This window comes from Lithobates pipiens, unplaced genomic scaffold (genome assembly GCF_037356315.1).
Source record: "Lithobates pipiens isolate NorthernLeopardFrog02 unplaced genomic scaffold, aLitPip1_a1.2 Scaffold_23, whole genome shotgun sequence".
Classification (NCBI taxonomy): Eukaryota; Metazoa; Chordata; class Amphibia; order Anura; family Ranidae; genus Lithobates; species Lithobates pipiens.
In genome coordinates this window covers 187,003,398-187,017,927 of record NW_027507785.1, presented here as the reverse complement: position 1 = coordinate 187,017,927, position 14,530 = coordinate 187,003,398, and the positions used below count along the sequence as shown (strand labels likewise).

Here is a 14,530-nt window from a genome sequence, read left to right as displayed (position 1 = left end):
AAAATTTCTTTATTTGCTTTAAATGGTCCCAGTGACATTACCTCATACATTTTTCACCTCATTCCGCAAATCCTGTATGGAATTCATCTGAGGAGGAACACGAGCTAGAATGAGTTAGAAGAATGATTATACCCAAAATAAAAGGTGGTCTGGGTCTGCCTGACATTCAAAAATACTATTGGGCATGTTAACTCTCCAGAATAGTTGATTGGAATGTGCACGCAGACACTAAAGCCTGGATCACCATCAAACAAGCCTTCTCACACTTACCGCTTAAACATCTGCCCTGGATCCATGCACGTCCACTCCCTCAACAATGTAAACAGCATCCCCTCATTGGCAATACATTGACGTCTTTCAATAAGACATGTCGCCAACTTCAAATTTCATCCTCACCAGGCCCGCTCACGCCAATTAAACATACCATACCATACCAGGCACTGATGACTCTTTCCTTCATGAATTGGAGCCCCAACTTAGAGAGCGGGAGATTTTTTCTATGAAGGGAAAATACTACCATTCTTCACTTTGGTTCCCCAAGGGACGAACCGCCAGATGTCTTTCTGGTCCTATATGCAACTCAGACATTTCCTACTTGCTCCCCAAATAGGCACAGCCTTTTCAAGAAAACGATCACAATTTGAGTCCCTCTGCTCTAACACTGAACCACAACGTCAATTGATCTCCATCATATTCATCATGTTCGATTAATGTCACAACACAGGAAAACGGATACAAACTCTTTTCCAGATGGTACAAAACACCACTCAAATTACACAAAATTAACCCAGAAATCCCACCCAATTTTTGGAGATGTAACGACAAAGATGGGTCGCCCCTTCACATATGGTGGGAATGTCCTGCGATTTCCACCTTCTGGAATAACGTTTTTCAACTCACCTCCCAAATCTCTTCACTCCACCTAGATTTCTCTCCAGCCCAAGCATTGCTGCATCACTCTTTTCTAACGATGAAAATGTATCATGTATCATAAATCTCGAGCTTTACATCTCCTTAATGCTGCTAAACTATGCATCCCAGTACTTTGGAGATCATCCATCCCACCTACAATAACTGACTGGATCAAGAGAATTAACAAAATAGCCTTGATGGAATAACTTCTGCACCAGGCACATGACTCCTCCGACACTTACAGAAAAGTATGGGCTTGCTGGCAACATTTCCAAACAACACCTGAGTACACCCATTTACTCAGATAGAGGCCCATTCCCATCAGATCACAAAAAAAAAAAAAAAAAACTCAACTGATTACCCCCTCCTCATAGACCTTAATGTGATGAAAATACAGGAAGTGATATAACCAATTTCCTTGCAGATAACATTGTATAATGTACTGTGTTTATGCACCTGGAACACATTGCCCTTGAATAGAAGCTTTCCAGTAGTTCCATGGCTGAGCCAGGAATGGAACAAATCTCCCCCACACTCAATCTACCACATATTTCATTGTGCTTTGGTCACAACTTCAAATATCCATTCTGGATGTTATAATTTTTATTCTAGACATTTTGCATTCTTTCATATTTGCAATCCCGTGTCTCCCCCTCTCATGATATATTCGATTCATCAACAGTTCCTCTATAGCCTGTTTTATTCATTGTTTAAATTTATTGTAATAACTTCCATATTTTAACCTATATATATTGCTTTTAATTATCTCTGTACTTCTCTGTATGCATCTATGTACTTTTAAATATAGATTTAACAAAACTTCTCTTGGAAAAACAAAAAAAAAGTGTATAACACTGTGGGGTTGATTTACTAAAGGCAAATAGGCTGTGCACTGTGCAAAATGCATTTGCACTCTGCAAGTGCAGTTGCTCCAGAGATTAGTAAATGAGTAGAAACTCTGCTGACTTCCATCATCCAATCATTTGCAAGTAAAAATGCTGTTTTTTTAATTTTCCTTAATGTGATTGGATACTCTTTGCAAAGTCAAGCTTTACCTCATTTACTAAGCTCTGAAGCAACTGCACATGGTGTGTGCAACTGTACTTTGCAAAGTGCACAGCCTATTTGCCTTTAGTAAATCACCCTCTGTATGTTCACAATTACTTCACATCAATTCATTTAATATTTTTTCCTTGTTGCCCTTGAAGTCACATAAAAAAAAACTGCTTAGTTAAATGTCCTCTAAAGCAGTGCCCCTAAAGATTTAACCCCAACCCCATCCAATAGACTTCAATGGGATTCATTGCCAGAGGCGTATCGAGTGAAAATGCTGCCTATGGCAAGCACTGAACCTGGGCCCCTGTCAAAACATTTTAAACCCATCTTTCAGATAACCTTAACAAAAAAACAGCTAACAAAACTACAAGTCAAACTCTTTAATCTTCCAATTAACAAATTATGGATTGGCACTACATAACAATTACAACTGCACCTTCCTTGCTTTCACTGATGCAAACTGGTCTATGATGTGCTCAAAGTCTGTTCACCCATAAATGCCACCTCACCAGCACTCATAATTGCAGTAACATCAGCACCCATAAATTCTGTCTCACCAGCACCCAACAATGCAGTAGCATCAGCACCCACAACTGCAGTAACATCAGCACCCATAAATGCAGTAACATCAGCACCCATAAATGCAGACTTACCAGCACCCATAAATGCTGCAAGAGCACCTCTGAAACTGTACAGAGGTAGAGAGGGAGTAGGATCACTAGCGGTTGGGCACCCTAGGTAGCAGTGTGCCCTAGGCAGCTTCCTAGTGGTAGCGCCAGCCCTGTCTGCTTGCCACACACGCACATGATGACTTTAAAGCGGAGTTCCACCCAAAAATGGAACTTCCACTTTAAATGAGGGTGACCCCCTGACATGCCATATTTGGCATGTAATTTTTTGGGGGGGGGAGCGGATACCCTCTTTTTAGAGGGATCCAGCTCCCAATTCCTCCCGGGGCACCGTGGCACTGGAAGGAAGTTCACCTCTCCCCCTCCCTCTTGGCAACCATCTGGGACATGTCACAGGTCCCAGATGATTGCCCGACCAGTCACAGTGCGCAGCGTGGCTCGTGAATGCGCAGTGCCTGACTGGCTGTGAAGCCATAGCCGACCGCCCACAATGACAATGCCAGCACCACAGAGAAGAGGGGGAGAGGAGAGGGGCTTCTTTTGTCCACATCGCTGGACCATGGGACAGTTGAGTGTCCGATTAATAAAAGTCAGCAGCTACACTTTTTGTAGCTGCTGACTTTTATATGGGTGAAACTCCGCTTCATCATTCATCATCATGTGCGATCGTGCATGTGTGCCAGGCTCAAGCAGAAGCAAGCAGCCAATCAAAAATAGTGCTCCATATGGTTTAAATAAATATGCTTAGTCTTAGATATCATAAATAAAGTGTAACAAAGTGATTTGTGCAACAGCAGGTACTACTTGCACAAATCACTTTATTACACTTTATTTATGATATCTATGGCTAAGCATTTTTATTTAATCCATATTGTTTGAGCACTATATTTAATTGGCTGCTTGCTTCACTTCTGCTTGGCAGTTGGCACTGGTACACATGCAAATGATGATGCTCAAGATCATGATGACTTAAGTACTAGTACCTGCTTGGCTTCAGTGTTAATCCTTGCAGTTTCTGCTACCTGGGGGTTCCCTGTCATCCAATTTTTTCTCTCTGGTCACTTTCGTCTCTTCTCCAGCCTCCAGGTTCCCCTCCAGAGTCCTCACTGGTCCTCACGGCATGGTCACGTCACAGAACCGGGAGACCCCGCTCCGGGGAGAATATGATGCAGCTGCGCAGAGGAGGGTAGACAGACAGACAGCTCCGCCTCCTCCAGTTACCCTACCCTACATAGACCTGGTCTGTTTGGCCAGCCATCGGCAGTCATGGGGGTGCCTGTCGTTCCCCTCCCCACTGTCAGTGCCAGGCCAAGTAACTACTTGCAATGCTAGGTGAAGTGCCATGCCCACCGCGGCGCCAGGGGATAGATTAGTGCGGGAGATGGCCGCGAGAGGACAGGTGGGACATTTTTTTTGTGCGGGTGGCTTTTTTGCCACACCCTTGCTTGGCGCCCATGGCACTTGCTATGGCTGCCATACCTTGGATACCAAAAAAACCTTAAAAAAAACCTTAAAAAAAAACCTTAAAAATTAAACCTGGGCAGATTTGTATATCCCTATAAATAATCAATTTATCTTTCTAGTTTAGTCTAACTTTCTAGTCTGACTTTCTAGTATAAGCAGAATTAAATCTGACTGAAAAATAATATTTTCAACCTGCTATTTTGGACAATAATTACCTACAACCCTTTTTGTTTTCACAGCAGTCCACAGGGCAAGACAATTGTCTTCCCTGCCACTAATTATTTCTTTTTAAGTATGTATTGAATCCTTATGACAAGCTAAATAATGTCCTCACCCCTGGACCTGATTTGAAAGCTGCTGTGCATAAAATAATTTGTTGTAGCCAAGACCGCTAAAACGCCTTTCCTTTTTCTGCTTTTTCTCTCATTTCAGCAGCCAGAGCAAACCCCTTTCAACATGACTCTGATGTGACATTGCAGGTCATTTGCAGGGGGAGATAAGGATGTAATATAAAGGTGTATTACACATGATTACACATTGCACAGTTTATAAATTACTTCAGCAATTTTGCAGTAGATACACATATAAATCTCACTTTTCCCTGGAAGTTGTATTTAATTGTAAATAGTGAAAGTCTGGCTGTGCTTCAGAAAAAATAGAGAGATTAGACAGAGAGAGACAGAGGATTCCAATGATAGAGCAGATAGCAGCTAAAAAGATTGTAGATTACAGGCTATGCAGTGACAATAATAAGTAAAGAGCTCTCAGAAGAGTATACCATTATTAACCACTTCAGCCCTGGAAGGATTTGCCCTCTTAATGACCAGGCCATTTTTTGTGATACGACACTGCGCTGCTTTAACTGACAATTGTCGTGCAATGGTGTACCCAAACAAAATTAATGTATTTTTCCCACAAATAGAGCTTTCTTTTGGTGGTATTTGATCACCTCTGTGGTTTTTATTTTTTGCACTATAAACAAAAAAGCATGATGATTTTGAAAAAATATATATTTTACTTCCTGTTATAATACATAGCCAAAAAAACAAAAAGTATTCATTAGTTTAGGCCAATATGTATTCTTCTCGATATTTTTGGTAAAAAAAATCGCAACAGGCGTATATTGATTGGTTTGCACAAAAGTTATCGTGTCTACAAACTATGGGATAGATTTAGGCACTTTTATTTATTTTTTATTGTTTTAACTGGTAATAGCGGTGATCTGCAATTTTTAGCAGGACTGCGACATTGCGGCGGACAAATCTGACCCCTAATTACACTTTTATGGGACCAGTGACATTAATATATTGATCAGTGCTGTAAAAATGCACTTATCAATGTATAAATGACACTGGCAGGGAAAGAGTTTACACTAGGGGCGATCGAGGGGGTACATGTGTTCTATCAGCGTGTTCTAACTGTAGGGGGGATCGGCTGCCTGGGAAATAACAGAGATAGCTGTTCCTGATCACTGGGAACAGCAGATCTCTGAGATGTCCCCTGTAAGAACGGGGATTTGCCTTGTTTACAATGGCAGATCCCCGTTCTGCCTCTGTATGCAGTGATCTATGGTGGCCGGTGGACATTGATTCTGTCTGTGTTCTGTCAATTTCTCCAACCTATCATAAACACCAACCATGTCACTTCCCGTTTAAACGCTTAGTAATTGGAGATTTTGACAAATTGGTGGTTTTCCACACAACACAAAGAACCAAATAGAGTTCAGCACAGGAAGATTGAGCTGTTTTTACAGCACAGCGGCTAACAAGGACAAAGTTGTTTGTTGGCTAGTATCAGGGTGGAGTAAGAATCTTCACCCATAATATCCTGCACTGCACTTTATTTGGTTGCCCGTGTTGTGTCCAACCACCAATTTGTCAAAAACTCCAATTAATGCTGGTCTAAAGAAACTCGAATTTAAGTGGTTGGAGTTTCTGATGGGTTGGAGAAATTGACAAAACACCGGACCCGCAATCTCACATGCACAGACCAATGTACGGGTACGTCAATTCAGGCAGGAGAGCCGATCTGCCGTGGGTAGAAGTGAAGTGGCTGGTCGGCAAGTGGTTAAAAGATCTATTGACAAGCACATTGGTCAGTACTGTGACTAGCGCATTTACATTGTGTCCTACATTCAAAAGTTAATAAACATCTAAAACGTAACTAAAATGGATTTATATCTTAAGTTACAGTAAATCCAATTTATAAAAAGGTGTAAGGGAAGCAAAATAGTAAAGAAAAGTCATCAAATACTTACCTTTGAGCTGCATAAAGTGGGGCCTGCTTCAGTAGAGGCAGACACTGGGGCCCACAATGTTGAGTTGCTCAAATTAGGAGTGAAATGGTGAAATAAAAATGATCATATTTAATCATTGTTAACCAACTGTAATAACATCTTATTCTCTATGTATCATAATAACGTGTTCCTGTGTCTATGTAATGTAAAAAATCAGCCAATCTGTACCTGTATATTCTGTGCTCCGGGTGCTCAGGTGACATGTCAGTACCCTTGTTTCTACGGCTCACAGCTGCAGTGGGCTGGGCCAAGCCGTCCCGCTGATGTCAGCCAGGGAAGATGGGAGGAGAGGAGAGAGAGCATACAAGCAGAGAGGGGAGGAGGACAGAGGAGACAGACACAGGAGAGCTGCAGATAGCAGGACTGCGGATGATGGAGGCACGCAAATGGACCACAATGTCAGGGGCTCAGCAGCCATAATTATTGTGGTCACTTTGCAGAGGGGAGTGATGAGCCAGGCAGAATCAATCAGGTTTTTAGGGTATACAGGGGGCCAAATGACACAGTATAAGCACTGTGCTGTTATTCATGCTTTAAAGGAACAGGATCTTTTTTTGGGGCGGTTAACAAACATTTTAAGTCTCACCCACCTTGCCTGGCTTTAGTTTTCCATCTAAGCCCCATCCCTTTTAGAGGTTCTTTAAATCATTACTATATCACTGTAGTGGAGACCTTTTAGAGGTATTCAGACAATATTTCAAAAAATATTTCAGTAAAACTGTACACATTTTGAAGTAAAGTTAAAATGTTGTTCATTTTACATAGTATAGTGTTTTATTTTTTTAACTCTTACATCTCTTTTGCTAGGCCAGATATGCACTTTTTGGATGCAATTTGCTGGTTCCCAATGGTTTACTACATGGTGGGCTGCATTGACAAGTAGGTAACATGTTCTGTTATGTATTTTCTGGTATATAGCCTTGTGCTTTGCATAATGTTGTTTATAATATGCCTGTAAAGTGGTGCAGTTTTCCCACGTTTAGAACAGTACCACAGAAAAATGAAATTTCTAAAGGAAAAAAGTAATTAAAACTGATCCCGGCTGTAATGAATTGTTAGGTCTCGGCAATATCGATAAAACTCATTAAAAAAAAAGGCATGGGTTCCCCCCGAGTGCATTACCACTCCCTTTGGGTCTGGTATGAATATTAAGGGAAACCCCAAACCCCAAAAATCCAAAATCCATGCCAGGCCATTCAGGGTTGGTATGGAAATGAAGGGGAACCCTGCGCCAAAATAAAAAAAATGGCGTACGGGTCCCCCCAAAATCCATATCAGACCCTTATCCCAGCATGCAACCTGGCAGGCTGCAGGAAAAGGGGGAGACGAGAGAGCGCCCCCCTCCTGAACTGTACCAGGCCACATGCCCTCAATATAGGGAGGGTGCTTTTGAGTAGCCCCCCAAAGCACCTTGTCCCCATGTTAATGGGGACAAGGTGCTTTCACCTGGTGGAAAAAGTTTCAATAAAAAACACACTACACATGTTTTTAAGTAGTTTATTAGGAAGCATCCACCCCCCATGTTGAGGGCATGTAGCCTGGTATGGCTCAGGAGGGGGGAGGGGGGGCAATCGCTCATCCCCACCCCCTTTCCTGACCGGCCGGGCTGCATGCTCGGATAAGGGTCTGGTATGGATTCTGGGGGGACCCCCACACCGTTTTTTCAGAGTAGGGGCTTCCCCTTAAAATCCATACCAGGCAACAGGGCGTCAATGTCGCTGATAAAAGCTGAGAGATTGACTTCCTTTTCTAGTCCCATCGTAACTCATCATGTTCAAAATGAACAGACTTTAGTCCGTATGTGGGCAAGTCCGTTCATTTGGAAGTCTGCCGGAACTCCGTCGGAACTCCATCGGGAAGTCCGGCGGACCTAGTCTGCCGGAAAGTCTGGTCATGTGTGGGCAAGTCTGTTCGTTCGGAAAGTCCACCAGAACTCCGCCGGAATTCTGGCTGAAGTCTATCTGACCCTAGTCTGCTCCCTACCCTATAAAACTTTAGATCTTCTGAACCCCATTTCCACAATCCTTAATAAGTCCTCTGCATCACTTGCTACTGAACCCTTGCACTGTAAATCTTTTTACGCCATACTCAATCGTCAGCAAGTGAAAGCCACACCCAATTTTTGCTGCTCACCACACTTTATCCTCTAGAAGCTGGGCCCAACTTATGATCCTGCACACAAACCCACTGCTTTTATAAAATACCCCTGTTGCTGATTCCTATACTCAGTATATTATTTCTGCTCTTGACCCTTGTCATTTATTCAGTCCTCACTTTGCATTCTATAGGTAGGTATAATGATCAGGTATGGTTATCAGACCAGACAGAAGATGATTGGTCAGACTCATGCCCATCCGGGGGGGGGGGGGCGCAATTGGTATGTTCGCCATGGGCACTGGGTGACCTTGTCCCAGCACTGCTTGTGGGATCTCGCAATTTTTTTATCACGTCACCTACGCTAGCTACTCCAGAGGGGTGAGAATTCTGGTGCAAAGATCTCTACCCTTTCAACTCATTGATGTGAAAATTGACCCGGGGGGTAGGTTCGTTATCCTACATGCTCTGATTGTCTCCACTATATATGTATTAGTTGGTCTCTATCTGCTTCCTTCTGTAGATATCATACTGTTGTATAGTATCATACAAATTGTGTCGCACTATGGGGAGCCTAAGGTGCCCTTATTTGGGGATTTTAACTTGGTTCTGTGCCCAACCTTGGACAGACTCCACCCTACCGCTAGATGGTCTCCTGGCCTATCACAGTGGGCAACCACCTTTATGCTGGTTGATATATGGCACCATTAGAACCAATCTAGCAAAGAATTGACCTGTCATTCCTCTACATTTCAGACACTCTCCCGTATTGTTTTAGCCTTCACCACTCAGGTGCTCCTGCAGAGGATTTTATCTGTGGCCATTCTTCCTAGAGGTATCTTGGATCATGACCCCTGATGGTTACTATTTTATTAGTTCCATCTGGGGGTTTGGGGCTGTGGGGACTATCCAGGTACTGGGTTGTGGATATGCTACTTCTGGTCTCGTATAGCTGGGGTACAGAAGGATTCTGTGTATTCTCTGGAGGAGTTGGAGCATGCCCCCCAGCAGAAAGAGGTGACTTGGGTAGCAGGTCCTACTCCTACTAACTATGGGGCCTTGCAGTGTGCCACGTGGGAGATGGCACTGTTTTGTGTTGAATTAACCCAGAAATCTATGTTTAGCATTGCCCAATAGGTATTTGAGTATGCAGATAAAAATTGTAAACTGCTGGCCTGGTTGGCTCTGGGACAATTCTCAACCAGGATGAGGACAGTACCCTACTGACAGACTCCAACTATATTAAATGTAGATTCCAGCAGTACTTCCAGACCTTATACTCCACCTAGGTGGCCTTTGCAGATGCTTACCTTAGTATTTATTTGGACCGGATTGACTTACCCACTCTTGACCTTAATGCTAGTGGCAGACTTAAATAGGACATATCTCTTGAGAAGGTTCAGGAATCTATAGCCCACCTATGGAGCCCATCTATGGAGGAGTCTGTGTGCTGTTGTTTTTCTTTTTTTCTTTGTAAATGCTATTTTTTTCTTTAGCACGTCCTATGGCATGAATGAAAAAAAAAATGTTTAGGGGCACCTCCAAAATAAATAACAAACCCTTTATAAATAAAAAAAAAAATCTTTGGGTCTGATATGAATTTTAATCCCCCCAAAAAACAAAAACAATTTAATGAAAATGCATGAGATCCCTGGCTGGTCATCACCCCATCTGACTCATGCCAGGCCACATGACCTCAACATGGGAAGTGCCCTCTAGGAAAGCAGCTTGTCCCCATGTTGGTGAGGACAAGGGCCTCTTCCACACAACTCTGGCTAGTGTTTTTTGGGGTCTGTGGGCGGGGAGCTTATCAAAATCTGGAAGCCCCCTTTAATAATAAGAGGGCCCCCCATACACTGCCCAACCCACTTAAATGAGTAAAAAGTACATAGTACCCACAAAAAAACTGTCACCTAAAAAATAAAAGACACCCAAACCGTTTGACAAGTCCTTTATTGAAAAAAATTAAAATCCCCAAAAAAGCCCCTAGTTGTTAATTGATCTTCAATTAATCTGATGGCCCTGTGTACATGACTAATCCCAACTGTACAACTATCTGAATGACAGTTCCCCAAGCTATCATCAGATATAGTACATAAGGGAAGTGAAGGTAAAAGTGGTAAAATCATTGCAAAATATGGCCATGTGTCCTTATTTACTGTAGGCAATTATGCAACTCCCTCTGATCCCCGCCAATTTGCTTATTTGGTTGGGGGTTTATGGCCATGTGGGTGAATGAGCCAGGTGATGTCAGTGATAGGTATAAATGTGGTGAGCACCCACTGCTTCCCTTATCAACTATTGAGAGTTGACAGCTTTCAGGGTTGTCCACACTGAACGTCTGAACAGCCAGTGTTCAGTTGGAGCTTGCATTTGACTCGAACACGGAGCTTATCCCTAGGTGAGATTAGTTTGAAGAAGGCATTGTCCCCATTTCTCCTTTTAAACTGTGATAAAGCAGCAACCTTCTCAATTTTCCTTTCACTCAAGAGCTTAAATCATCACTTGTAGCACTACCTCATGTTAAGACAAGTGAAGAGAGTTTTAGGATTATCTAATGCCATAATGGGGCTGGTGGAGAGTAAGATTTAAGACTGATTTTGGCAATCTGATTGAAATTCAACCTTAACCTCTCAAATTCTTCATAACTGTTGAAGTAGGAATGAGAACTTAGGTCCAAGAGGGAGGGAAGGGTAAGTATGAGAGAAAATAGAGGTAGCGAGAAAGAAAGAAGAGATGAGAGACCAGAGTGGAGGAAATCACTTGTGTCGATCCAGAAACTTATATGGTTACACTTAAAGTGATATGCTCATGTACTTAGCCCATGGTTCCCAAGTCAACTCAAACTTCTCCAAAGCATTTAAGAGCTTACTGACCATCTTCTCCTGAGCCATAATCCAGGAGGCTTTCCTCTTAGCGCTAGTGAAAAAGACATAGGGATGTTTCCAAACCTTGGCTATAGTCATTTTAACACCTGTGAGGACGAAGAGTATCAGTCACTGTAGGCATTTAGTGGCAGCTATAATTGGAAAATTGAGTAGAGCAATGTGTGGAGAGTCTGGGATGAGGAGGTCTGAGATCTTTCAGAGCATGTTGAAAACGTTATTCCATAAACCTCTTATTTTGGGACAATCCAACCAAACATATAACACGTCTCCAACGTGGTCACAACCACGGAAGCACATTGGAGAGGTAGATGGCTAAACTTTGACAGTCTCTCAGGGACCAAGTACCATCTCATCAAGACTTTAAGGTTAACTTCGACTAATGCTACATTTAGGATACCTTTGGTAGACCTGAGTGAATTTTTATGTCATATCTCAAGATCCCATTCTTGATTGAAATCCTTTTCCCAGGCCAGCACATAAGGTGTCTTGATGTGGTTTGCAGATAGTGATCTGTATATCACTAAAATCACTCCCCTCTGCTCCATGGATTGACCGCACCACAGTTCATAGGGTAATGAGACTAGGTGCGTTTGATTTGGTGTTCCATAGTCTATGCAAGATGTGGGAGATTTGAGGTAGTCATGTCTAGTTTGCTCACACAATATCCTTTAGTTAGAGGGTCGGATGGTAGAAAAAAGCGACAGATTCTGTATAAGCCTTTATCCAGCCACCATTTGAATGCATGAATCTCCATACCGGGCAGAAACTGCATGTTCCTAAAGATATGTGCCAGCGGTCTAATGTTGAAAACTAGTTGCGTATGATTTGTAAGGGTGTTCCAAAGAGCGAAGGAGTGGGAAAGGGTCGTAGCAAGAATCAGGGGTTTAGGTTTAAGAGAACTAATTTAGTAAGCAGTCTAGGGTGAAACATGGAGCTGCCTGCCTCTCTATACCTATCCATCCGGGGAGTCCTGAGCGTAAGTAAATTCCAGATAGTTGAGCTAACGGGGCTTCCTGGTAATATCAGTAGAGGTTAGGTAATCCTAAGCTGTCTCGAGTGCAGGGGCGAAAGAGCACCGCTTACACAAGCGGTGACCCCTCAAATCCCAGACAAATTTCTGTCTGTGAATGTCTAAGGTGTCCTCTAGATATTGGGATAATGAGAGACCTAAAGATTATATAAGATTTGTGGAAGGAGGGTCATCTTAATCTAATTGATTTTCCCTAGCCAAGAAAGGTCTAGGGGGCCCATTGAGCAAGTTCAGATTCTAATTTCTTGAACAGGGGAGGATAGTTGGCAGCATAAAGCTGATCTATTCTGGGAGATAATATAATTCCCAAGTATGGTATCGATGCGTTACTCCAAAATAAGCTAAATTGTTCCTGAAGGGTTGAAATCAGAGGAGGTGGGAGGTTGATATTCAGAGCTTGTGATTTATTATAATTCACACCCAGGCCTGAAGTTTTAGAAAATATTTCTAGGATGTGGCAGAAGTCATAGGGGAGGATATAAAAAGTAGCAAGTCGTCTGGAAATAAAGCACTCTTATGGGTTTGGGGTCCGCATCTAATTCCGGGATGATCCCTGATAGATATTGCCGTAAGATCCCTGCAGCCGAATCTGAGCTTCAGGGGTCGAGTATAAAGTAAGGCATTAATGATATTCAAGAATATCTCTCCAAAGCCCCCTCATTTCAGGGTGGATAAATAAGGCCATGAAACAGAATCAAAGGCTTTTTTTTAAGTCTAATGAAAGTATCATGCCTTATTGAGCTGGCCCAACATCTCACTGGTGTGGAGTGTAGGAGGGAGATGATGTGTCTCATCCTACGGATCTGGTCAGGGCCCTAACAACCTGATATGACTGCTACTAGATCCTTATGGATATAGAGTCCTATAAATATGGCATTCGGTCTGGAAGAATTAGTCAGTATCTTAAGGTCATTATTTATAAAAGAGATTGGGAAGGTAGTTTCTTACCAAGCTAGTGTCTTTTGATGGTTTAGGTATTACTGAAATGTATGCAGAGTTAAGGGATCTGTCTATAGGAGCGCTCTCGCTGTAAGGCATTGAAGAACCATGCAAGATAAGGATAAAGTATGTTAGAGAAAGTTTTATAATAAGGGATGGAGAACCCATCCAGTCCTGGTGCAGAACATCTCTTTAGATTTTTAATTACTTGATCCTTGAAAATGATTGATGTGGGTGGGAAAAGTGAGTGTAATTGCGTAATGTGGGGTTGATTTCTCTCCAAATATCTACCAGGCAGAATAGTTTGACGATGCGTGAACTTCGTTTGGGGGGGGGGGGGGGTGAGGCAGTTTCCAAAGGGTCTTTTTTTACTAAAAAAGGGTTTAGCTTTTTTGAACATGTTTTGAAAAAGGTGTTCCTGTCCTCGATTTGGGGCATAGTAAAATACTATTGAGAAAATTTGGTCATCAACAGTCCCTTTAGCTAAAACAAATTGTCCCTCTGGGTCTTTATTTCTGTTAAGAGTGAGAATTTACAACTTTGTGAAATTAGAACAGCCACCACTTGGTTTTGTCATCTGTATTTGCTAAAAAGAAGGTGGGGAATTTGGCGTGGATGAAGGATGGGAGATCTCTCAAAGTAACAGAATATCTGTTTCTTGAGTATGCAAAGATTTTCTTCCATTTGGTTGGAGAATTCAAACCTTGGGACACTACACGCAGCATAGGCATAGGGTGTGTCATGTTAGCCATGAAGCTTAAAGGGGAAAGAAATCATGACATTGCAGTAACTCACCAACCTCCAATCCATACTGAACTCAGTAGGAACCTGGAGAAGTGGAAGGGTTTCCGGGCCAGATATGTTCAACTAGACTGGTCTCTAGAAGAGAAGCATAGTTAGAAAGGCTGGAAAAGAGTAGAGGTATCAAGAGAAAAAGAGAAATACATTCCAAAGAATGTCTACACTGAGGGCTGAGAGCAAAAGTCTCCTCTACTAGAGAGGGGGCATTTATTTATTGTAAAAGCAGGAAATCCAAGTTTCCAAACCAGGAGGAGGGGCATGAGTACTGCTCCCAACCACTAGGCTCCCCCATAAAAATGGAAATTATAGTAAGGTAAGTAGCCTACTCTTATTTATAAGCACCCATGAAAATATGAAGAGCATTAAAACTTTAAAGTGCTTGTAACAAGCAGCAACAGAAACTCATTGGGATTAATTTGAC

At 42.4% G+C, this 14,530-nt stretch overlaps 1 protein-coding gene across 2 annotated transcripts in view; it reads left to right on the top strand.

Moving 5' to 3' along the window:
• The window catches only part of KCNT2 (potassium sodium-activated channel subfamily T member 2), a 1,477,061-nt gene that overhangs the window by 831,419 nt on the left and 631,112 nt on the right, over window positions 1-14,530 (top strand). For both annotated transcript variants that reach the window (XM_077452683.1, XM_077452682.1), the window contains exon 20: window positions 7,165-7,236. In XM_077452683.1, coding sequence (XP_077308809.1) covers window positions 7,165-7,236 — 72 coding nt within the window. The remainder of the gene's footprint in view (window positions 1-7,164; window positions 7,237-14,530) is intronic.